Genomic DNA, 24,826 nt, shown 5'->3' with positions numbered 1-24,826 from the left:
TGTGGTTAACATTAGCTGAGAAACAATGCTTCTCTTTTCCCAAATATCAACATAACGGTTGTTTAACGGAACGGTGCAGAAATAAGGTAAGCGAAGGCATGAATTCAAACACTGCCCGGAACCCACGTGTACAAAACTTATAGTAAATCCACAAACTACAATCCACTGGGTCTGTGCCAACAGCGATTTTAAAGATGAAAACTAAATATTGTGGGAATTACTATTCAAAAGAGCATAAGTTTGTAACAGCTACTGTTGTAATCCAACAACAGAACTTAGCTTCTAATTATAATGAAATTAGGACACAAGTATTACTCAACGAAAGTTATGTACTACTATTCTCAAAAAATCGATCAGTAGTTTTTTCACAGGAGACCTGAAAACAAAAAACATAGCTTTCTATATGACAACTTTCATTTCACTCACAGAAACAGAAAGAAAGAGAAAGATCGAGCGTAGCTCTAAGGCCCATATTCAATGGGTTGGATACAACTGAAACTCGTCGGTGCCAATTCAATATGTATTCTGCAGGCGAACAAAGACAAAATCAACAAGGGGATTTTATCCATCTCGTACCAAAACTCTATTGTAGTGCAAATGAACCTTAAGTGTGAGTCGCCGAAACCATTTACATTCTGCCGCTAAAAATAATAAAAACTCTACGTACCGTGCTCTAGGCTTTTCTTGTGATAACAGAAGCACAACATTTAGCTGCCACTGTCTTCAAACGGTAGAAATTGTACTCGACCGGAGCTCAAATGCTACTTTAGCTGCCTTGCGCAATTAAGTTAAATAATTCAGTTCCTGGCAACCTCCCATATCACTAAGTCAATACAGAAGGTGGTACGTCACTAAAACTCACACTAACCAATGAGCAACTGAAGTCCGCATCAAGCACTAACACAGCAAAGAGGCACTTCGGAGAGTTAAAATATTGGTAGAAAATAGTCGAGTTCCTTACTCGGTATTCGCCAAAAAAGAAGCTTCCCTTATCACCACAGAACCGCTCGAACGTGTGAAAAATCGATAGCCAAAGGCAAGCTAAACATAAGGAACTTGTTGAGATAATTTTAAATTAAGGAGAGGGACGATTTGCACCTATCAAAAAAGCTGATATCCCTTAAAGTTGGCATTAATTCTTGGCGGGTCTTTGCCGCTGGTAACCGAAGGGAGGGGAGAGAGAGAAAAGAAAGAGACAATTGTATCCTTACACATACCCCGTCGCTAGTATTGCTCTCTTTTCTGAGGTACAGTAGAAACCTGATTTCTTGAACCTCCAAGGGAGACAAAAATTGGTTCGAAAACTCGTGGAGTTCGAGTAATCAGGGGGGGGGGGGGGAATAAAATTGCAGTGTTCGACTGAGTGAGGTAAATCCAAAGGAAACGACTTTTGATTCGAGTAACCGGGAGCTTCGAGGAGCGGCGGTAAAGGGGGGGGGGGGGGGGGGGGGTATGCGCACAGTCCACGACTATTAAAAATGGTAAATGACGTTTCACGGAAAATAACATCATAGACGAGGAAGCCTTGTACACTTAAGCCTCCATATTGAGTGTTTTTAGTCCTGTATTAAATGGCAACTTTGCAAAAATGACTGACTACCTGTTCTTAAATATTAAGCCAACGCGCAAATTGTATCCAAAAGAAATATTCCTTGCACGGCAGGTCGGTTTTCACGGATAAGAGTAAAGAATTCTTGTCAAGTTTTAAGATTATCAAAAAAAATTTTTGCAGTTCACGTGCCACGACAAACATGCCATTCACAGTTCACGGACAATATTATTTTATAATCACGGATCACGGAGAACAAAAACGAACAATCACGTTTCACGAGAAAGCCCCTTCTTCGAGAAATCAAGGGTTCAAGAAATCGGGATCCCACTGTATATCAGTTCTTATTTAGGTAGAAAAAACAAACTTCTAAATGACCATGCACCGATGTGTTATAGCACTTTCAATGATCTCTATATACCTGTATACTAAACAGGTCTCTTTGCCCATCTTCAGCTAAGCTGTTGATAAGCTATAAATGGATATAAGGTCCTTTGTAGTAGCGGCGACCCGGTCTTGACTGATAACCTTCAATGTATTTATTACAAGGTCTTACAAATGCAATCAGTTCTCCATATTTTTGAAATAGAGATATGATCTACAGAAGACCTAACTAAGTGACTTATAACGGAAGGGGCTATATCTGGGACACAAAAAAAAAATCATTCCGGGATTGTTTTGAATCGTGTTTTTAAATCACAAATAAACAAACGAATGTACTTTCTTTAGTTTTCTCACACCACACTTTGTTCTAATGTAGTTTCATACTTTTATTTCTGTACATAACATAACCTATGTTGTACTCATTTGCATTTGATAATGGTGACATGTCGTCGCCGAAACTTCATGTTTTTATGTCGCTGCTGTTCATTCTAAAATGTTTTTAAAACACGGGCGTTTAAGCACGTAAACCCCATTCGGGAGTGGTACCAATGCGGCAATTGCTGGCTGGGAGACTTGAGCTCCACTCAACTACGACCGAGCCTTATTCTGGGGACGCCTTGTAATGGTCGAAATGCCACACTTGTTTTGGCAAAATCTTTAGTTGTGTTTCTAAGAAATTCTTATTGTCTATCATGTATTAAATATCTCACACCTTTTATATAGTGGGGTTTGCAACGGCAACTGAAGTAGCGCTTCTACAAATTCTTCGTTAAGTGCAACAGTGACCCTATTATATGTGAAGTCGGTTATGATGCAGTATAACAAATGAGATAATTGTAAGGCATAAACAATGCAAAAATCCATCTTAAGGAAGGCTTATAACGTGGATCACGAATACAGCCGGATAGGGCTTTTTCAGACGGATAGACGTAGATGCGGGTGGGCTTAATAAGCGAGGCGGGCTGATAACCAGGCGTTGAGGCATTCGCTAAAATTCTTGCACTCACTCCAAGCCGCCCACAGAAGGTGAAAACAATGAACCACGAAACTAAGAGGCGTATAGTGGATTAACAACAGTAATTGATTTTCTATTGAAATCCTTTCATCTTATATTGACTGCCCTCTCAACATCGATACTGGAATGCCCGTCTTTCGGTAAATTTCGATTGTCTTTGCTTGACAAGAGAAAAATAAAAATTGACCTTGAGATTGGTAGCGTGCTTGGGGTCCATAACTCCCGATAACAACCAAAATAAAAACCCTACAATGCCGTGATTTCTTCATCGAAGACAAAAATGAACACGACAATTTTTGGTTCATTGTGATATCGGAAATTACCTCCGCTAATATAATCCGACATCACGCATTAACACAGTTAAGTAAAGCTCACGCAAAGAGAATATATTAGTTCGTACGCGCTTTGGCCTAGAATAATCCTCGAAGATTCAACAGACGCACACAACGTCTGTCAAGGAGCTCTCGATCAGTTCAACTTCAGCTAAAGGATTTGCTTGTGTCAAAGCTGAGCTTTCTCAGTGAGAGGGAATTAATCATAATAGTGATAACAATTATCGGTTATTATAACCATAATTATAATAATAATCCTTCTTCAGTTCCAGTTAGTAAGTTGTCAATTTAGCGCCAATTGCATTATAAGGGTTTTAACACGGGTACCCAACATAAACTGATTCTTTAGAATTTCAGGTCACGTTTTCTTGTAACACCTTCAATGGCCACCCCGGAAACATTTAGTTGCTATAATTTACGGCTAAAATAGTTATACGTGCTGAGTTACACAATAGGAAACCACAACAGGGTTGTTACATTCATCGGAAGGGTAGACTGAATGTTCGAAATTTTTCGTAAAACGGACATGTTGAGAAATAAAATGGCTGAGAATTCTCCGCCCAAAGTTCAGACAGGACAGGTTGTTGTCAAATGCGTTGAAGCTCTTCTCTTCGTTCTGTCACTGCATCACTCGGAATAACGTTTCACGAAGAGGTTATTCATTAAGAAGCTATTTTTTTGGTAGAATATTAAAGCTAAACCAAGAACTTTGAAAACTTGTCGAACGTAAACGAACTACCTACCGGCAGGAAGTTTCACCGGTCTAAATAAATAAACTTTTCATCACTTAAAAAAACTTTTTTCGTAATAGAGCATTTTAACGTAAATAAACTACTATCTAGCTTGTTTGCTTACCTCAAAACCCTCTAAGGTAAGTGCCTTTGCGAGAAGTGAGACTCGACTCCTCCAATGTCAACACTAGTCTAGTTGTGTACTTCGATCTGCTGCGATCGCTGACCTGACCCAAACTAAATCCAAAATACTGGCCACTTCTGAGTGTGCGAGATTTTCTTGCCATATCCGTGAGGGCTCACACAATTAGAACTATCTGGGAGGTGCCATTCACAATGCCACTTAATTTGTGGCAATATTTAGCATAGTAACGACAACCCGGTTCAATATGGGCTTACGGGCAGGCTATTTTTCGTCAATTTGATGCAACAGTTAAAATTTAATTCATTGTTGACATTGTCCAAATTGCGCGCGACAAGTCAATACTTCAGTGAATTGCGCACGCTTCGCAGTCAAGAACTTCTAATAGCCTTTTCATTGGTATATTATGGTGTGATTTCCTTCAATACGGAAGTGAGTCATTTCCGCGATTTAAAACTGCAACTTGCTACACCTTGCTAATTTGGTTCTCGAAAAACTCCACAAGCACCAGTTAGAGCTTCACCCGCAAAATTGACCACCATTTAATGTAACCTTTCTGAGTGAGCGACCTTTCCCTAAATTAAAGCGAAGCGTATAGCAGTCGGCCTGTCAAACATGTGTGCGGACACGAAATATCTGCCTGTCATTCTCATATTCCTCATATTTTTACTGTGAGGTTATCCGTCAAAAATTCACCTTTACTGTAAGCAGGTAAGTTATTAATTTCAATCACGATATCCAAAGTTAAAAATCGATTTTCGTCTTTATCTTCTCAGACTTCTCAAATACATTTTATCACGTTGTTTAAACGGAGAAACCGCAAATTGCTTGAAGCGTCGAAAAAAAAAAAGCACACAGAAGTTTTCGCCTCAATCAGTGATTGATTACGGAAAAAGCGATAAGAGACTCGGTGAGTTTTAAACATACTAACATAGTCATAGTTATTTTAATAACTAGAATCGATTTCATCGAGATCAATTAGGCAAACAAAGGCCCCTTCCGTCTAGAATAGCCACGGCTAATTGCGCTATTAAACACACACAGAACAACGTGAAACACCCCACAAGGGGTGTTAAGTCGCAACCGAAGGATCCAGTGTTATTTGTCGGTTTGCGCACTAACACGATTTCTTTACAATCCTATATTAGCTCTCTTATATTGACTATTGATTGTTTAAAGGAATTTTACAAATTCAAGCATTTAAAAGCTATCGCAAGTGTAAAAAAATTATCGAGGAAAAAACCAAGTTGTCTTCAGTCACTCAAGGTGTGGCCAGAAGTGCAAGACACGTGTAAAAATCGTTTCGACGATGAGGTTTTTTTTACTGTTGCGCACATTTTTCTTATATAAAATGTCGTTTAAACTGCTAAATATTTTTACAAGAGGACCATCAAAAAGCACTTGACGGCTTACGACTATGTTTTACCGAGTTGGCAATACAACCAAATACTTCAAACGAATACCAGCCAACTGAGCTTCGTACGAAAAAAAATACGCTTGAAATCTGGCTCATTTCGATTCGTATTAGCAGCCCCTGGAAATTTCCGTAGAGGAGAGCGGAAGAGCTCCCTGTGAGATCTCAAAGGCGATCGAATTGAAAAGGCTCTGTAACACTTCATTATGCGGTATTCAAGTTTGCAAATTCCTTAAGTTACTTTGCGCTTACTAATCACCAGTTCGTGCGTCATGAACTGACCGCCAAGCACGTGAAATGGAACAGTTTAGCTTTAATCTATATCCAATCACCACAAGCACTGCCAATGAAAGTACCCGAGGCTTTAGAAAAAAAATTAAAAAAGATTGCAAAATTCCCCAGAAAAAGCTACATTTCTACTTGCCCTATACGTACAGGGGGTAGTTTGAGTCAAAGACGCAACCACGCAAAAAAAAAAAACATGATTGTTTTTCTGTCTCAAAAATGAACAACTTTTGATGTTTACGTTATTAATATAACACAAATCAAATACAAAACAACCCTTAAATGTGACAGACAAGTCGTTGTAAGCAGACACATCGCCTGTTATCTTTGTTTACTGATCTTTAAGAGAGTTAACAACAAGGGCGGTTTCTGTGATTTGTCTACAACAAATAAGTGAAAACGTAAGGAAGAAAACACAAGACGCAATACAATACACAAACCTGGTCAATATTTACACAATAAAACCCCCTTTATCATTCCGATTGAGTCAGCATAAATCGGTGTTTTGAAGGCCAAGTCCGGCGGAAACTGCAGTAAAAAAATTTCATTCTCGCGCGGGGCCTCTTAACTCTCAAGAGCTCATTAAAACTTGTTGGCCTTGCACTGAAGTGATCGTTGAACCGACTAAGGTTAAGTCGATTTTATAAGTGTGTTTACATCAACATTTGAAAGTCGGCCCTTAAACCAAAGACAAATATAGGAAAAAGTTCAAAAAAGCCATACCAACCGAAGGTGTACAGAATCAACTGCAACTGTACCCAAAATTGCCATTTTTTTTTTTATCTGCCGCCGTCAACAATAAGGTCAAGAGAAAACTGGTTTATCCAGTATTTGTTTTTGGCGCCAAGACTAAGTCATCAAAGCGAACGTGACCTTCTCAGGCGTTGCTTGGCAACATTACACCCACGTGATGTTTTCCCCGATGGTTGCTTAGCAACTAGAGAAAACATACGGGGCAAAGAATGCGGCGGTCGCTATTGTTGAATGTCGGAAGCGACTAATCATCGACACATTTTCGCAAATTGAGCTCGTACGGAAGTAAGAATGAAAAACAAAACTTGCAATTAAGTGAAGTCCAAGTTATAATCGGCTATTTTCTATCAAGAAGTTGATATTATAAGCATAATATCCCATCAAGAAACTTACACATATATTGAATAAGAATTTCGCCTTTGACGTTAGCAGCAATAACAGTAGAGAGAGGCTGTTCTCTATGCACTCTTACATTAAAAAAAATTAAAAATCTGCGATAAGAAATGCCTTCTTATGCAGAAAGTAAAATGCAACAAACTTGCGTACAAAAAAACATACCTTGCTTATATTCGTTTCCTTTATATCCTCTTCACCTTTCTTGCTTGTTTCTAATTTGTTCCAGCAGATCAGAACAGCTCGCTATCATCAAAGTCCCAGTAGGAAAAGATTGCGCAGCACTCTGAGCCCTGTGTTAGGTCAGAATGACGTCACGGGACAGTACTGGCATCAGTGGTTGTAAGTGAAATCTCTTAGAGCGCAAAATATAAATCTCAAGATATGGCACGTGGAAATGAAACTCGATATAGCTCGTATATCCAAGATTAGCCATTGCATCTTTTTCTTTTTTATAGCGTTGAAGTAATAATCTTGCGAAAAGGGAACTTTGCTTTCAAAGAGTCAATGTAAAAAAAACCTCCCCAGTCAGCAGAATCAGTACTTAAGCCGCGATATCTTATCTGCGTCAAAGTCGTAAAATGGCCGTTAAACGCAGGTTAAAATTAAATGACAGGACTGTAGTATGGTTGGCTCGTCGTTCGGGCGCTAAGGAGCCGAATCTATCGCCGCCTTCCATATTGGCACCCACTCAGTCCTAATGAAATGACGCTTGCAAAGACGAACATTGCTAGTTTAAGACGTGGGTCATGTAGTGATCTCCAACCCCTCTTTTCAACCTTTGACTTGTCTACAGGCTATGTCAAATAATTTGAAACAGTTTTGCAACAACTGTTTTCAAGGAAAAGCACTGAAAGCATGTTGAAGAGAGTTTAACGTTTGCTTAGATAAGAAGAGCGTAATTACACTGAATAATATCGATACTGCCTCAGAAAACGTTGTCCCCTGCCTTCTTCAAAATCAAAATAAAACTATATTAATCCTCTTTCTGATTGCCTTACAGTTTAATGTTCAGCGTAGCTATGACTTAAGACAATATCATCTAGTTAGTTTGTGATTTTGTTTTCTGGTCAGCAGAAATAAGAGACTTTCATCATTCGGCATTTGCGTCATAGATTCGTTAGTCCACACTAACGTTCTTTTCACAACACGGGAATGTCGACGCACAAAAAAACTGATACAAGTGAGCAGGGAATCTTCGATGGACGTGGCAATCGGCCTAATGATTGGTACATAGAAACATAAAAAACTAACCGAGGTTTGCCAGGGTCTCAGTGATGTGTTCTTGGGATAGATAAATAACTCTCCTAGCATAGTGTATCTCCCCACCCAGTAGAATGAATGTGCACTGTCGATTCATGCGACGACCTGACAAAATGTTAGTGTTAGGCTGGGGGAAACCTGCGATGGACTTACAACTAGCATCTCATCCAGCATGAACAGCAATATTCCTAGTCAGCGCTTCTTGCTACAGAAACCGGGTTAAGCGTCGGTCGGTTTGTAAATCACTTGGCCAATACGCAGACTTAACCATAGAGTAAAAATTCAACATGACATCTTTCAAACATTTTTGTCATTATTTTTTCAGGATTCACAATAAACTAAGGCAACAGAAACATTTTTACTATATTGATGACTTCTTCACGCTACAGAGTCCGGGGAAGGGTAGAAGTAGACCCTTCACCGACGCAAAAATGGACAGCAGGCTTTCTCCTCCTTGCTAAAATAGCCCAATACAAACACTCGGTCCCGGTTGTTCAATGAAGCGGATAAATCACTATGCAGTGGATAGCGCACTTTCTCTTGTTCAGTACACTTATCCACCAGATGATGATTTATCCGGTATAAAGTGTTATCCACCCTCTAACCAAACCTTGTTATTTTGAGGAAAGTACTCCCAGCGCAAGAAACTTTTGAATGGGGGAATGCAATTGGCGATAGTGATACACAACTCGTCTTAATCTTTATAACAGAAAAAATGCGTAAACTGACAATTTACATAATCTTCATCGATAAAGTCAAATACTGGACAATTAAAACTCTTTATTACGGAGCTTTTAGTAAATGATTGCAACAATACAGAACGTTCCTAAAGAGTAGACACTGTCGTTGGTGCGATATTTTGGAGATTCGCCGGTGTTGTTCTCAGTGCGTCACATTGCCTGGCGACTTCAGAGCTCTTAAGCTTTCTGCTTGTCCATTTGTTGGTCCTAATTGCATTTAACAACACTAGTTTTTATTCCAGCACCTTGTAGAGCCGGACAACGTGGCTCTTCAAAGAAACGGCTAAGGCGTCAATTTAGAGGGCAGCCTTTTGGACACGATTTAAACTTCTACTATAATAAAAATATACTTTGCGATAATACTCGACTGCTTTAGCTAGAGATAGAGAACTTTTTTGTACAAAGCTTTTTTTCCAGTTTGTATTTTCTTAGTTATGGAAACAAGACTACTGAGATGCTTCGGAGAACGGAAAAAGCTATGGAAATCTCGTGCCGTAGGCAGGTTTTTCTACACCTTTTTCGGAGTTCTCTCAAGCTTGCACTTAGAATTAAGAAGGGAGAGTGTTCTAGTTTTAAATAAAATTCTGACCATAAAGCGTGCTCTGATAGCTTCTGTAGGGTTGTCAACACTGATGTGACGTATTGCATTTTGTTTAATGTTATAAAAACAAATAGGAAACAGCCACTCAGTTTCGTTGCATAACCTGTTACAATCACTTGAAAAAGTTTGGGAGAATTCTGTATTCGAAAACACTTAGTAAACCCTACTGCTCGGATTTACATGAACTCTAGAGTCCCCCAAAACATTGCCATGTTTGCAACACGCTATGTAAACTAATTATTTTCTCTCTCTGTATACAGAGTTTTAGTGCACAGCTTTTCAAGTATACAGCTTATGTAATATCTTGTTTATGTCAAAAGTTAGAGGAACTAATAGTACAGTTAAACTCTCGAGACTAAAAAGTTTTTGATTATTCGTCTCCAATTAGAAAATAACATTAAGCGACGACCACTTTTCACAACAGCTTGTGCAGTGCCCTCTTAAAAACCGCGATTTAAAGGAGCTACGTCACAGCTTAGGCTAAATTGCTCAAGTTTGACGTTCGAAATCTGTCTTTAGAAATCTTCACCAAACCTTGCTGCTTTTCTGTCTCGTATCACCTCTTGGCCGTTTATTTACCTTAGTAAACTTATACTTCGAGGTTTTCTTCCATTTGAAGGTCATTCTGTACAATAAACGCAAAACACTGAAATGACTTAATCCAAAACCAAAACCCATCTTAACACAGCTCCTTTAATTTTGATGTCCACCTAGCATACGCGTATCTCTTCGTATCATTCTTGTGTCAAGATATCGACTGTTCATTGATACAGTACATAAAACCAGGCGTTTTAATACAATGTTCTCGTCGTAAAATCCAGTTATGTTTTGAAGGAAAGAGACCTTATTCCGCATTGCTGATAACCTCATTCTGTAACGTTCTTACTTGTTTGATAAGCTTAGCGTAGTTCGTGAAAGGCTCACTTGCTCTCGGGATTTACCTGCAAGAAACATTAAGAGTTTACGAGTCATTATTGTCATCACCTGCGTTTTGCTTATTTTAAGATCTGCAGGGATCTGCTTGCTTAAAAAAACGCTTAGTTTTCACGCCATCTAAGAGGCTTAATGGAAGGTTCCGTTAGTGATGTTGGATAAGTGACCGGTAACAGTTTAAATTCCTTCCTATCAGAAATGAAGGACAGTGACACCGCTTACCGAACACCACATCAAAAAAAGGCGTGTGACGCTATTTAACTCTAAAAACACCACAAGTGCCTTCTATAAAAATATCATTTCTCGTTAAGAATTTAAAAGAAATAAAAGATCTAAAACGGGACTTTCTGGAGAGAGGGGTGGGTAAGAAAGGGAACCTTAAGGGAGGGGGAGTTGGTGTGATTTGTGTCAACACTACTGACCCCCCACCTACTCCCACTGTTATCCTCGATCACCGGCCCGAGAAATTGAGCCCGCGCTCTTGGAGAGAAACGGAGACCGGACTCGAGTCAGCGGCGGATTTCGTAAAACATGAAGCTTAGCACAACCTGCGATATCATAATAAAGAGGACCATATACTAAGAAGCTAAAAGTATCGAAGAATTTTGCTGCGTCAGTCGGCGTGTGAAACCAATACTCTAACCATTCTTTTTAAACTGAGACAACATTTTAATAGCTTCCATTCGAAATACCCCTCTCAATTTCCGACACAACTGCTAAAACGCCATGTATCTAAAAGCCATTTACGATATTCGCTTCCACGTTGTGTCAGTGACACAACCATTCCGTTTCGGCTCGAGGTTATACATCCGATACATAACGACCGCGAAAATTGTCGACATTGTAGTTGTAATATCTGTTAAATAGTTTATTCTTAGCTGCGTGGGAAATTCTAAGATTAGAAATGGTTTCGTGGTAATTCGATTGAGAGAAAGAACAAAGGAGTTCTTGTTCAGTCTTTAACGCGCTAATGATTTGTAATTGGAAATATTAACAATCAATAAAACTCCACTTATCGACACTCATAATAGAGTTAAGTACTTTATAATTATTCTACTAATTCAAGTGAACAATTCTTCCCTTATAATTAATAAGTCTAAATATAAGTCTTTAGAGTCTCAATCTTCGTTTCATAAAAAGAAATCTTTGTTTCATAAATGAAAACCTATAAACTAGAATATAACTAAATACTTAAATTACGCTCTAGGTTAAACGCGTGCTTATAACTATATCACTCTGAGTCACGCAAGAATGATTGCTGACCATTCCAATAAAAAGCTGCCATAAAACTCGCCGCCCCTTAAACCTCATAGACCCGTTGTACAGACGAGCCTTACTGAGTTTAGAGTGCGATTTGTGAACAGTAATTTGCAGCTAGATTTTAAGGAGGCCTTAATTTGCTCGCGCAAACTACTCGTTGCAATATGCAATCGAGATCTCGCCGCATAATCACGGCCGTAAAATCGTCGCGTTATCGCCGTCAGAAATCGGAGCTGCACTCGAAACGAAAATCGCTTGTGCAGACGATATATTTTACACAAAAATAAAACTGATCCCAATTTCGGACTAGCGTGTTTGTATTTATAAACAAAAATTATTGCTCCGTGAACGAAGCGAAAACACTGCAAGGGACGAAACAATGCACGAAGGCCAACACTTTTGTAGTCTCTCAGTCTCCTTCAAGGCGACTAACATTCTTCCCAATCGACGCCAATACCAAATTATAGCTATTATTAAAACGTTCTTGCACTTCACTTATCTTGACAAGGCTATATTCCATGCAAGCAATTGACGATTAAAATTGGATTTTTGCTGAGTTAGTATTAAAGGAAGCAGCATGATATTATGTAAGTCATTTATCTGAAGTGCAAAATTACTTTCTAATTGATGGAAACCTCGAAATTGTAGTTTTCTAAGATAAAAAACACCAAACCAAAAATAAACAAGGATCGCTACAAATGAGAAAGTTTAAGACTGATTAAAAACAAAAAGCTTCATAACATTGGTAATTTTTTTTCAACATGCGACGTCCCTGAGGTTGCTCCTCTATTAAGCATGATTAGTTGATATTGGACGTCGATCGCACATCTGTGATCAGAGCCATCACATCAATATTGTCGGCCGTTGCCTGACAACGTGTTTTTACTGTTTGTAAAACAGGATGAAAACGGAACAGACAGAAAAAAGTGACCATAAAAATAGCAATTTGTCTTGTATATGACGTTAGAATTCTAAAACAGATATTTAACACGACGCTACTTTTTACAAACTAAGTAACTGTCAAATCAGGAAATGCTTTACCGCTAAAGAAGTAACAAGGGTCAAGCGAATGAAAATTTAAAGATCAAATGACAAGAAAATTTCCCCCTTTTCCCCGCAATTTACCACGAACCCATAAATGGGTACCGTAGAATTCCGGTTATAAGCCCTGGGCTTATACAACTTCGTAAGGGGTTTTGGGTGGGCTTATAAACGGAGGGGCTTATATCCGGGAGGGCTTATAAGCGGAATGAAAAAAACTTTTCGAAAGGAGCCACGGGAGTGTTGATCGAAATACGTTTTTAAGTTAAAAACGCATAATAAAGCAACATTTAGCCCTGTTCAGTACTGTCATCCGGTAGAGGGGGGCTTATAATCGGATGTATTTTTTTGTTTCCAAGTAGATGGGCCTATAACCGGGGGGGCTTATAACCGGAATTTTACGGTATTTCGTTACCATCAAAGCCGCGCATACAAACCTTATACTCGGGGGGAAAGCTCACAAGAACAATTGGCTAGGTTATAATTTTACGTATAACCGAGGTTGGATGAATAATGGCCAAAAAAATGATGACATCGAAACTTAGAAAGACTGCTTATAGCCAGTAGGTTAAAGACTGACAACAGCTTTAAAAGTGATAACTGAACCGAGAGAAAGGCTGATAATCAAATGGGAAGGGAGGTCGATAACCCAGTTGAGGGCTGATAACCTAGCGGAAGCGAAGGTTGATACCCGAGTAGAGGGCTGATAACCGAGTTTAAGGCTGATAACCAAGCGCAAGGCTGATAACCGAGTGAAAAGTTGATAACCGGGCGGTAGGTTGATAACCGAGTAAAGGGTTGATAACCGAAATGAAGGCTGATACCCAAATTGGGAAAGGGGGAGGGGCGTGATAACCTAGTAAAGGACTGATAATCGAGGATTTAGGCTTACAGCGGGAATTTCATGTCTAAACAACGGAACAAAACAATAATTTTCTAACTTACACTTTTGTTGCTTGAACGGCCAAAGCTGAACCCTCTCCCAAAAACTCCAGACCATGAAGATCTTGCGCCCTGCTGAGGTGTTCTCGCCTCCTCTGCTTCTTTAAGTCGAGCCTGGTTTCGTTTGAATGCTTCAATGATGTCATCCTCTTGTCGATAGAAGTCTAACACTGCTCGAATGTCTTCAACGTTTGACGTGGCTATGGCTATAAAGTAATGGCGGGAAAAGGGGTTATGGGATATTTGTGCGTGCGTGCAGAGGCTGCGCGCCCATGTTTGGCGCGTCCACCACACAGATTACCTTATTATAGAAAATTAACGCTCCCCTAAATAAGGTCTTTGAAATTAACGCGAATTGGAGGAAAAATTTGTTTTAAATAAAGGAAATTAACGCGAGGGACGGGGCAATTTTTCGAAATGAAGGGAAAAAACGCAATTTCTGATATCTTTTAAGATATTTTGGTTACTGTGCTGCTCTTTTGAAAGCAAGAATAAACTGGGGGAATGTTGCAGATGACATATCTTTGAGGCTTTTCTACTGTAAAGACTGAAAAATGGAGTACAGAGAAAAGAAAGATATTGTTTCCTAGTTTCCTAATGTGTTCGGACAGTATTCAGTATTTGGAATAAAATTAAGGTCTTGGAAATTAACGCTCCATTTAAATAACGTCGCGGAAAATAACGCTAACAAAAAATAACCGGACCTAAAACGCGATTTTCGATAATTCGCGTTTAAAAATTCGCGTTAATTTTATGGAGCGTTAATTTCCTATACATAATATGGTAACGAAATTCAATAAGAAAACTAAAAGAACTTAACAACACTTACTTTGAAGGAAAGGAATGAGATCATACAATTTTCTGTCCGTCGGGTCGCCTTCCCACTTTTTAAGAATAATGGCGTTTCGTAAGTTGTCCTTTGGGGCTTTTTCATCACAGTCAATCATGATAACTTTGGAAAGATCGCGGTTGAGTGAAGACAAATCCTGTCAAAGTAAAAAGTTCAAAATAAGTATTTATATACAGTAGAACCCCGGTAACTCGAACTGGGATAACTCGAACAACCCCGCTTACTCGAACTAACTTCCATTTCCCTTGGATTTGACCCCACTTTTCAGTAATTTTTACTCGGTTAACTCGAACACGGATAACTCGAAAACCCCGCTAACTCGAACTAAATTTCGTTTCCCTTGAACAGAATTTGCGTCAAATTTAACCCGATAACTCGAATTCCGGTTCTTGCAACTCGCCACGGTTGCCCGTTGATTAGAGCAACGATCAGATCACGTATTTGACAGCCATTTTTCACTCTTAACATAAGAATGTATGGTCGTGTTAGAGTTTCTGACAAGATAAGTTCAACTTGCACTGTCCTGTATACTAAAGTGCTGAAAAATCAGTAAACTATCAATTATTAACTTGGCATATTAAATATTCAATCGACCCGATAACTCGAAACCCCGCTAACTCGAACTGTTTTTCGTTTCCCTTCAGAGTTCGAGTTACCGGGGTTCTACTGTAATTAGAAATTAAAAACGTTTAAAACAGATCTAAAAAGTAGAATTGTCTCTAAATTTTCGACCGCCTTCTGCGGTCTTCTTCCGAGATTCACAGATTTCGCGAGATTCACAGAATTCTAATAAGCTGGGACGTTATTGTTCGTTGTCCCCTAGGGAGGCAGCCAGTGATGCGTAAACCCTTGAAAAGAGTGCCCTTTCATTTACAGAGTTTTTGTCTGAGGGCCTGTTTATATGGAGGAGAGTTGTCCCTGGTAGGAGGGTTACCCTCCATACCGAGCCACCCCGGACGAAAGAGCTTTTCATATGTTTCTTTCTAAATAGGTGCGAACAAGCGAACCGTTTACATGAGAAATTGCAAAGTTGGCTCGGGGGTGGGGTGGCCCTGGGTGGAGGGGAGCGAGCAGAAAAAAACCAGTTTGGTTACTTTTGCCGCCTCGCCTACCAGGGACAAGTTAACACATACGGAGCATGCGCAAACGCTACAATCGGCAAAAACAAAATTGCAGATAAATTGAAATCGAAGTCGGCGGTTAATTAGCCCAAAAACTGGTTTTGGTCGATGATTCAGCGTTCCCGATTTTAGAAAAAGCAGCCATAATAGATGTTTTAGAACACCTCTCGTCAGTATTTTGAATCGAGAGGGCCAAGTTTTGGCTCGGTCAACAGGGACAACTTTCTCATATAAACGCTCGGCAGAAGATGGCTCGGGGGAGAGGGTAACCCTCCGACCAGGGACAACTCTCTTCCATATAAAAAGGCCCTAAGAAAGAGTGCAAGGATTCCAGAAACAGTCTTTTGCTCTTGCTGCTCACACCTGTTTCAAGAATGTTGGCGTTATTGGAACGTATATCATATTCATATGGTTACCAGTGAATAAAGTAGGCGGAGCAGCGGCCTAATTTTTAGACTCAGTGGGCTGGACTACAGGTCAAAAGGTCCAGCTAACTAATGATGGCAAAAACTTTTATGGAACGTATCCAGCTAATGAAAAATGATAACATTTACAGCTATTCGATTTTACACACTACACGTAAAGGGTGTTATATCTTTGGACCACCTTTGCCACAAAGGGTTTAGGACAGTCAAGAACGACAGGTGACCAGGGATGGATAACAACTGTGGCAAATATCAAATTCACAACTGCATTCTTTGTTAGCCGAGTTGAAAGTAAACATGCCCTCTCTAGTTGAAGTGAGAAGTTCTTTGTGTGTTTTGCCTCCTTTTACTGCTATTATTAAATTTAGCCACGTTATGCTGGCTACTCCCATTTGACATATCGATCATATTATTTTTTTCAAAAGTTTTCACTTTTATAAACCACTGAAGATTGTAAGTGTTGTCATAAAATGTTCAAAACTCAAGTGGAAGCACGAGCCGATTGTCAAGTGGCTTCACTGCAAAGTTTTGGACATTTTATGGCGTCATTTCTATCGCCTATAAGAGGGTAGACCTGAAAAAATTTGGTCAATTTGTTTTACACAGTAACACCGACAATTTGCCAGCAAATTAGATGGAAAGTCAGTGCAAATCGCACGCGCGTGTGAGAGCTTGTAAGATAAAAGTTTTTCGACTAGAAGCCCATCAATGTGTGGGAAAGATCGCCCCAAATGTTGTAGTTGACAATTCACAACACGCTGGATTCCTTTTTTTTTTTGAAAAGATCGCTATGATTTCTCAAGTTTTCCTAAATTTGCCTTGCGATTTGACCATATCTCAACCAATAAGCAAGCGAGAAACCTATCAGTATATAATTCTCATTGTCTTATTCTCACCTTTACGTGTGTGCCATCGGTATAAAGTGTAGCATCTCGAAAAAGTCTGTACATGATCATTCCATTGGGATCTAACCCATCCACCACTGGAGAGGCACTCTGTACAAAAAAATTGAACCCTCAACAAATACAGATTTTGCAACTTCAAACTTTAAAGAGAAGTCTTAAGCAAATGAAAGATCATCGCATAAATGCAAGCCTGAAAAAAATTCAGGCTTGAACGTTCAAGCCTGAATTTTTTTTTTCAGGCTTGCTTTTCTCGACTGCTTAAGTTGAGTACATTACTGCGATGATCTTTCATTTGCTTAAAATTTATATCTGCAGTACAAATATATGAATTTCACATATTCATTTCATAAAGAGAAGTCTGTAGCTAGAATTAACAGAGATATCTTGCTTTTATGAATCTTTCACAACTATCAGGATGCTAAACTTGTGATAACTTTTTACATTGTTAGTGTGACAACAAACAGTCCATAGCTACTTCATCTTTCACTCAACAAAATAAAACAATGGTCACCAAAATGCAGGAACTTTCAGCTTCACGAGGCTACAAATTGAGAAATCATGGTCAAGTAATCTTCACAATGGGGAGGGAGCCCTGGGCTTCACATACCCTTTTCCTATATCTGAATTGTCTTCCTGCTTATGATCGGGATCCTGTCATAACATAATTGGAAACACTTACAAATCCAGCTTCATGTGTGTAAATGACAACCTCGAACAATGGTGGGCCAAGCTGGTTGAGGAAAGCATCCACTCCTGGCCGTTTCCTGAAACGCCAGCCACTTTTACGCTGAAAAAGATGCATGAAGATCAGAAGCGTTTCCTGGAGATCATTATTTTCAAAAGGGTCGTTACTTTCAAGAAGCTTGTTGAACTTGTTGTTAGTTTTGAGGATTGCTTTTTATGGGTGGTCGGTTCATTAGGGATTCTACAGCAGTTTAAACAGTAAAAAAATCACCTTTAGCTTAGCTTTTTATTGTGTAAACTTTGTCCAGTTTCACAATCCTCCCTTATTCAAAACTGTTCAGGAGTTTCTTGTATGCTGCTATCATTTTATGGGCTCACTTGATTCTACGACCAGTTCATACTTGTGTGACAGATTTGTCGGAAGCAGCATGGCCTACAATCCTTCTCAAAAGTAGTTGACACACTGTATAGAATGTGCTACAGATGATTCTCTAATCTTCTTTCCTCACCCCCCTCTCCAACATTGCACAGCTGAGAAGGTCCAGAAAGGCAAATAAACCCTAACATTGTCTTTTCCTTTCCATTCTTTTTTTCTTTATTTTTGCGGGTTGAGGGGGTGAGGTTAATGGGTAAAAAGGACAAAACTTTTGGGACCAAGCATCTTTGTTCAATTTGAGTTGTACTGCATGTTTAGCACATGTTGCCAAGTACTCACATCATATTCTGGGTGTACCAAGACATCTTTTAATTCCAGCACCAGTGTATAAGGGGGCTGATAATATGGCTCTTGAAGAGGTTCTGGTAATAACATTTTACTTGACGGCTGGGCAAACATCTGTTGTAGAAAATGATGTAACCATCTACTGAAACAATTCTTTGTGTTTTTTGGGACAGGAGGTAGGAACAATTGCAAAGCAAAGAGTGTAACTTTTGTAAAACTTTTTATGGCTCATCACTATGTGTGACAAATATGGCACAAAAATCAAACTGTGAACTTTAAACCCATTTTACAGTCAAACTGGATGTCCCTTTGTACATTATTTGCTCTGTTATGTTGCAATGTCACAGTTTGCTCAACAACAATTCTCCTAAAAAGTAGTTGACACACTGTATAAAGGGTCCTATTTTTCCATTTCTAAACTGGAACGTTTGGAAGGGGGAGCGGGGACTGGTGAGGGAAAATGAGAGAATACAGTCAACTCTCTCTAAGATGGACACCGTCGGGACCAGCCCATGCAGAGTCAAGGTAACGTGACACCAGTAATTCTGAGATAAAATAAAGCTTAAAGACTATGCACAATGAATACATGTCTGCTTGAAGTCTGTATAAAACCGTATTCGTTTGTTAGAGTTAAAGTTGAGAGCTTCTACAAACTGTTACACTCGTAATAGAAAACAACCTCTTCGATGCCCAAAGTTAAGCTAAGAAGTATTCCGCTATAACGGATAATTTTTAGGGCTAACTTACTTTTCGTTATGTTGATACAAAGTTTTGAAGTATTATTCGCTAACAAAAAACACTTTTTTTAAGTGTCCATTGTCTGTTTCAAAGTGTCCGTTGTCCGTCTTATGGAGGTGTCCATCTTATAGAGGTGTCTACTAAGAGAGAGTTGACTGTAATCTGTAGACCCGTTAATGTGTCTACAGATTATTCTCTTATTTTCCCTCACCAGCCCCCGCTCCCCCTTCCAAACGTTCCACTCTGTTGCAATATAAAAAAAATCAGGTTACTCTTTGTGATTTATCAACAAGCCACTGTTAATATCCTTACCTCATAAAAATCCCAGATCTTGTCTCTTGTTCTATAAATAAACTGCATAGGTACTGGAGCTGTGGACAAAGATGATCCATTAATAGTTGAACTCAAAATATAACTTTTTGTAACTTGAAACTATAAACAGTTTCCCTAAAAAGTATTATTTAAGAAATCATATTTTTAAGAACACATTGAACTTACCATTCTTGTATAGATCTTCTGTCTATAAGGAGAAAAATTTAAATTACTCAGTGACAGTATATACCATAAAATTACATTTATAAGCTGTTGGCTTATTTTCATAGAACTAAGGTGATTTAAACGTCTTAAAAAATGGTTCAATGGGTTATATTTGGATAGCCTGCGAACAGGCTTTCTGGAGAGCGCTCGGCCGGCGGGGCAAAAATGGAGGGGAAAGCCTGCACGCATCTCTGAGAATCGCAAATGCCGCCCACGAGCACCCCGCAGATTGCTGAGCTTGTCAATTGTCATATTTAAACAAAAGCATTTAAACCGCACGCCGGAAATCAAATTTAAACTAAGGTCGCCCGCGAGCTAAAAATTACAGAAAGTTTCTTCTGACAGCCAACGGCCAAGTTCCGAAGATGCAGTTCACAGACCCAGAGTCGGAGCCAGTGCTCGAAAATCGCTGGGAATGCAATTTCAAGGACCTCAAGCACCGGCCGATTCACGAGAATGAAGACGCACTTCCGAATATTGAGATTATTATCGACCCTGATCTGCGATCGACCCGAGTAAAATTCTGATCTTGTGGCCCAGTGGAAGAACAAATGTTCAAACACCAGATGTAAGGGAGAATATCCTTTTCGCGAAGAATATCGCCTCGAAAAATTGGCAAGAAGTCGCCAACGCCGTTCTCAAGAACGAGCAATTGAAACCAGACACGTTCTATTTTGATTTTTGTCTCTACCGGAAATGAAAAACATCGACAACGTCACAAATAATTAAAATCCACTAATCAGCACATTGCGTCCAAAATTTGGACGCGAACACTCGATATCCTGAGAAATGCGTGCAGGCTTTCTTTCTCGGCGCTTCGCACCTCGTCGCCGGCGCTTCGCGCCGTCCAAGCGCTCTTCGGAAATCTCCGGAAAGCCTGTTCGCAGGCTAATATTTGGAGGGAGTTTTGATTCTTATACATGTATACCAATATAATTATTATTACCAGTAGAATGATGTTAAAACTATACTTACATTATCTGGACCACTTTCTGGCCAACCTGAAGAAAAGAATTAAGCAGTGTAAAAAGTCAATAGCCATAAATATACTGGTAAACTTGTGCATGGGAATATATTTACAAGCGCACTGGACTAGAACTGCCACCCTTCATAACTTAGGTTAAGCAAGTAGCAAAAAAACTGCTTCTTAATTTTGATTTGGGATCAATAATTATTAATTTGGGACACAGTGAGCTCCTTAAAAACATGCATGTATAAAAAAACAGGTAATACCAACATTTAAGTCCATCCAAATTATTATCTATATTGGCAAAACAAGTTTGCCTTTCAATGATTCATTCAATAGGATGGCAGAGGGGATCACAAGCCTTTTTTTTTCCTTCAAATATAATTTTTTTGACAATTTTATGAATCACATATTTAACACACATATTTATTACAGAAAATGAGTTTTTACTGATTGGCTAACGGTAAATTTAATCAAAGGATTTCTTGGGGGTTGAAATTTTCGACTCTGGTATTTTTTGGGGTAGGAAAATTTGGCAAGTATTTTTTTTTTAGTCATAAGCAGGGATTTTGGGGGGTATTTATAAGAAGGGTTTTTTAGGCTGCGTAGCTCTGTGATTTAAGTACATACAAACAGGGCTTGCTGTTGATTTTTGGGGGTTAAGTTTTGGTCAAGGGAATTTTTGAGTTTTGTTGAAAGCTCTAGGGATTTTTTGGGGTTTTTATTTTTGCCCCCATTCGACCATCCCTGTCACTTGAAATCCCGAGTTCTCCCCTGGGGAATGCATCTCAGGAGGATAATGGCACTGATTTCTCCGTGTGTTCCCCAGCAAGCTTGGTAAGTATGTAATAAGTCACTTATTATACAGACTTTATGATAATATTGGACCTACAATATAACCCAATATAATGCATTCTGATTAGCTGATTTTAGTTATTTGCCCCTCAGCTGTCTTAGTCATAAGTAATAAGTATTGATGCGGGAGGTATTAATCACTTTTGGAAATAACAGCCCTGGTAAAAGAGGGGTCGTAAAACGGGATGACTCTGCAAAGAGGCATTTATTTCGACGGGAAGGGTCAATCTTGCGGGGCCATGTGCAACAAAACCCAGAACTCAATAAGAAATCTACAGGTCCAAAAATCTTCACTCAATTAAATTATAATTATATTCAACAAATATTTATCACGAAATCTCTTACCAACGTAAACCACAGCTCCTGTAAGCGCCCCTACACAGCCAGCTCCAAACAACATCCAACTCCTCATGCTTGGACCCTTCTTCTCCTTGGGTTTAACGTAGTAAAATGCACGCGGACATCGTAATGGCAGTCTTGTGGCCGGTCTAAGAACTCTTGTTGTACATGATAGAGAAGAAAATTGGACCGCTGGTGTAATCAAAGAAGCATTGCTGCATATTCTGGAAGCGAACCATCGGCAACAAGCGGAAATAGAAGACGACATAGCGACCGCCATGATGAAATATTTGAACACACAGTGTCATTCGGTCAGCGGTGATACAAGTCAGCAACGGAAAGACACTTTATGTATTCCCTACTGTAGTGTCTATAGGCGTGGGTATTTTTTGCCTCAAACCAATGGCAAGGAGACTGGAACCAGAGTTGAATTTTATCACAAATTAAATGAACACTGGATGAAGAATAAGGAAGGAATTTCCTTAAATACAAAATGTTAAATATAGTAGCCTCCAGCCTCCACTTTCAAAAAGTAAACATCGCTGACCTGAAATGTTTCTTCCAGCCAACGATGCTAATCAGAGGTGCTATAATTTTAAATTCATTTTCCCTGACTTTTCTTCAAATGTCAATTTTTCCTGAATCAAAATAAAATTCCCTGACTTTTCCCTGTCCTTTAAGAATTTTATTTTTTTTATTTTTTTAAAGCGCAATATAAAATAATAAATTATTATTATTATTTGACCATATCCTGACCTGTGGCAACCCTCTCGAACCACCAAAACAATGTTAGAGTGTGCTGTTTATGCCAGCCCTAGGCCTGGGCATCTATGGGTGCATTTGCACAACCATAAGTAACATTACAGTGATCCAAGTTTCACTGACTCAAGCCTCGTGTTAATGAAGGTTCCTTTAATTTGTTTTCTTAAAGACAAATAAAATATTGTGGTTTCAAAATTATACATCTGCAAAGCTTAAGAAAAATTTATTTCTTTCAAAGTTTTCAACAGATAAGGAGCCACCAGGGGGTCGGCTGGCAAGATTCATATAGACAAAACGAAAACATGCTGACCATCTTCCAAACAAAAGAAAAACATAATGACCCCCCCCCCCCCAAAAAAAAAACAACAAAACAAAACAAAACAAAAACAGGGACTAGGCTACTAACAACCATGCAGTGTTTATTTTGTAACAAAATAGTCTGCATAGCAGGCTTGCATCCAAAAACAAACTAGTGACAAAAACACTAGTGAAGGAGAAAGTGACAATGAGGAGGACATCGTTCTTGTGCACCACAGTAGCTCAGTGTCTTCGCAGAGTGAAAACAACACAGAGGAAACTCCCCTGGTGCCAGTTATATTCCGCCAAACATGGTCTGGACACAACACTGCAACATCATTTTTACGTTTTTGTATTGACCAAGGCACTGTATTGACATCAATACTGTTATACACACGATCATAATAATAGAAGTGTTAAAAAGGAAACAGATTAGCTCTACAAGAAATGTAATTTAATCCTACTTTGACATTAATCTGATAAGTCTGACTCGAAAACCCAGTTGAAATAATGCTGGTGCAAGACAGTCTCTATTCAACATATTTGCATCAAACGTAAAATTTCATCAATGAGTGTCAAAAACCATAAAATAATATTCCAAACATTTTTTTTTTGTTCGCAGACAGTTCAAGAGATACTAAACAAATTTCAGACAGCACTTTTTTCCCCACCCTCCCCTCCCACAGGCAGCAGACACAGTCCTTGTAAAGTGTCTGTTTAGCTAGACTACTAGCTGTGACTTCTATTAAAGTCAGTAGTGCAGGGGAGACAAGCAAATGAAGAAATGAAAATGGACTGTGCTCTCTTTGGTAACAGACGAGTTCAAATTTTCCACTGCCCCAGCAAAAGAAATTGGCATTGGTTCATTCGCTGTCAGAAACTGTCAATGACTTTGATGAAACAAAAATTTAATGAGTAATTCTGAATTATGACAGGGCACTTGTCAATATTGTTTTTATCATTGTACATGTGCCTTTTTTTGCATTGTTTACAAGCAACAAAATGAGGCAGAGCATGTTTATGAAGTTGACTGTGGCTTATCTTGAATGGGTTCCCAGACTTAATGGGCAGAGTTATCTGAAGGCACCTGTTACAGAAGAGAGTGCAGTCTTTTTCTTTTCACTTCACTCTCTCGATCATTGTGTCACTTGAATTGCTTGTTTTCTACTTTTTGCCGACCCAACTGACTAAAAAAGGGACAGCTAGCAGTCTTCTGTTTATGGAAATATGTAAAATTATAAGATGACACAAACCACAACAATCATGTGCTGTCAAACTATCAACAATGTTATTGATATTGTATGTTCTACAAGTAAATAATTTAGCTTTCTAAAGATTTATTAAATAAGATTCAGGACATACACACTGTACCAAACCAGCATGCTGAATTGTACACTGTTCTGCAACAGTTTGATTTTACACCTTCCTTTAGTGTTACCTGCATAGCATTACAATGTGCTAAACAAACAAGACAAATTAAAATCTGCCAATCACAGCCCACCAGCATGACCTTCTGAACTTGTGGGCTCATTTACATGAAATCATCACCGGTATGCATCAGTTTTGATTGTATCATTTCAAATAGCACATCAAAAGACTTTGTCAAAAGATGGATGTAGAAAGATAGCTATGCACATAGCACTGAAAGTGGGTGTAAAGGCAGTAAAAGTCTCCTTATGCAATGTTCAAGTGGCATCTGACAAAGCAGACATTGCAATAGATGTTTCTTGGTGAGAAGTGTCTGATTAGAAGGTTTAACAAAAAACAGCCAGGACAATAAGAGTTTCTGCTTTGCAAAGTTGTATATAACTGTATTTTATTCTAACTCCTGCCCAAACTATCTGCAA

The 24,826-nt window shown here is 39.0% G+C and overlaps 2 protein-coding genes across 3 annotated transcripts in view; both read right to left on the bottom strand.

The window, feature by feature from the left end:
- Nucleotides 1–4,418, bottom strand: part of LOC144635718 (delta-like protein 1) — a 36,943-nt gene extending 32,525 nt beyond the window's left edge. The window contains exon 1 of one of the 2 annotated variants that reach the window (XM_078494797.1): nucleotides 4,136–4,418. The gene's annotated coding sequence lies outside the window, so the exon portion shown is untranslated. Of the gene's footprint in view, nucleotides 1–667; nucleotides 761–4,135 lie in introns of those variants that run through there. The other variant, XM_078494800.1, reaches the window with a different exon arrangement.
- A 5,861-nt stretch (nucleotides 4,419–10,279) lies between these two features.
- LOC144635719 (mitochondrial import inner membrane translocase subunit TIM50-like) lies at nucleotides 10,280–22,229 on the bottom strand. Its single transcript, XM_078494801.1, has 10 exons — nucleotides 21,927–22,229; nucleotides 20,735–20,760; nucleotides 19,721–19,742; nucleotides 19,535–19,593; nucleotides 18,479–18,598; nucleotides 17,759–17,866; nucleotides 17,071–17,169; nucleotides 14,608–14,764; nucleotides 13,782–13,984; nucleotides 10,280–10,543 (listed from the first exon to the last, which is right to left on the bottom strand). Exons 1-10 carry the CDS (start codon nucleotides 22,198–22,200, stop codon nucleotides 10,523–10,525), a joined length of 1,089 nt encoding a protein of 362 aa, XP_078350927.1. The 5' UTR covers nucleotides 22,201–22,229; the 3' UTR covers nucleotides 10,280–10,522.
- Between the last annotated feature and the right edge of the window lie 2,597 nt (nucleotides 22,230–24,826).

This window comes from Oculina patagonica, chromosome 13 (genome assembly GCF_052425735.1).
Source record: "Oculina patagonica isolate OP01 chromosome 13, crgOcupat, whole genome shotgun sequence".
NCBI classification, from domain to species: Eukaryota; Metazoa; Cnidaria; class Anthozoa; order Scleractinia; family Oculinidae; genus Oculina; species Oculina patagonica.
The sequence above is the reverse complement of the archived record's forward strand: the minus strand, read 5'-3'. Positions and strand labels throughout refer to the sequence as shown.

Bases quoted from the DNA above. Each gene is read 5' to 3' on its own strand.
- LOC144635719 (XM_078494801.1), bottom strand. From the start codon at position 22,200: ATGGCGGTCGCTATGTCGTCTTCTATTTCCGCTTGTTGCCGATGGTTC. The intron at 18,599-19,534 runs GTAAGGATATTA...TTTCTACAACAG, and splicing joins AGATCTGGGATTTTTATGAG to ATGTTTGCCCAGCCGTCAAG. The intron at 17,867-18,478 runs GTGAGTACTTGG...CATCTTTTTCAG, and splicing joins TGGTACACCCAGAATATGAT to CGTAAAAGTGGCTGGCGTTT.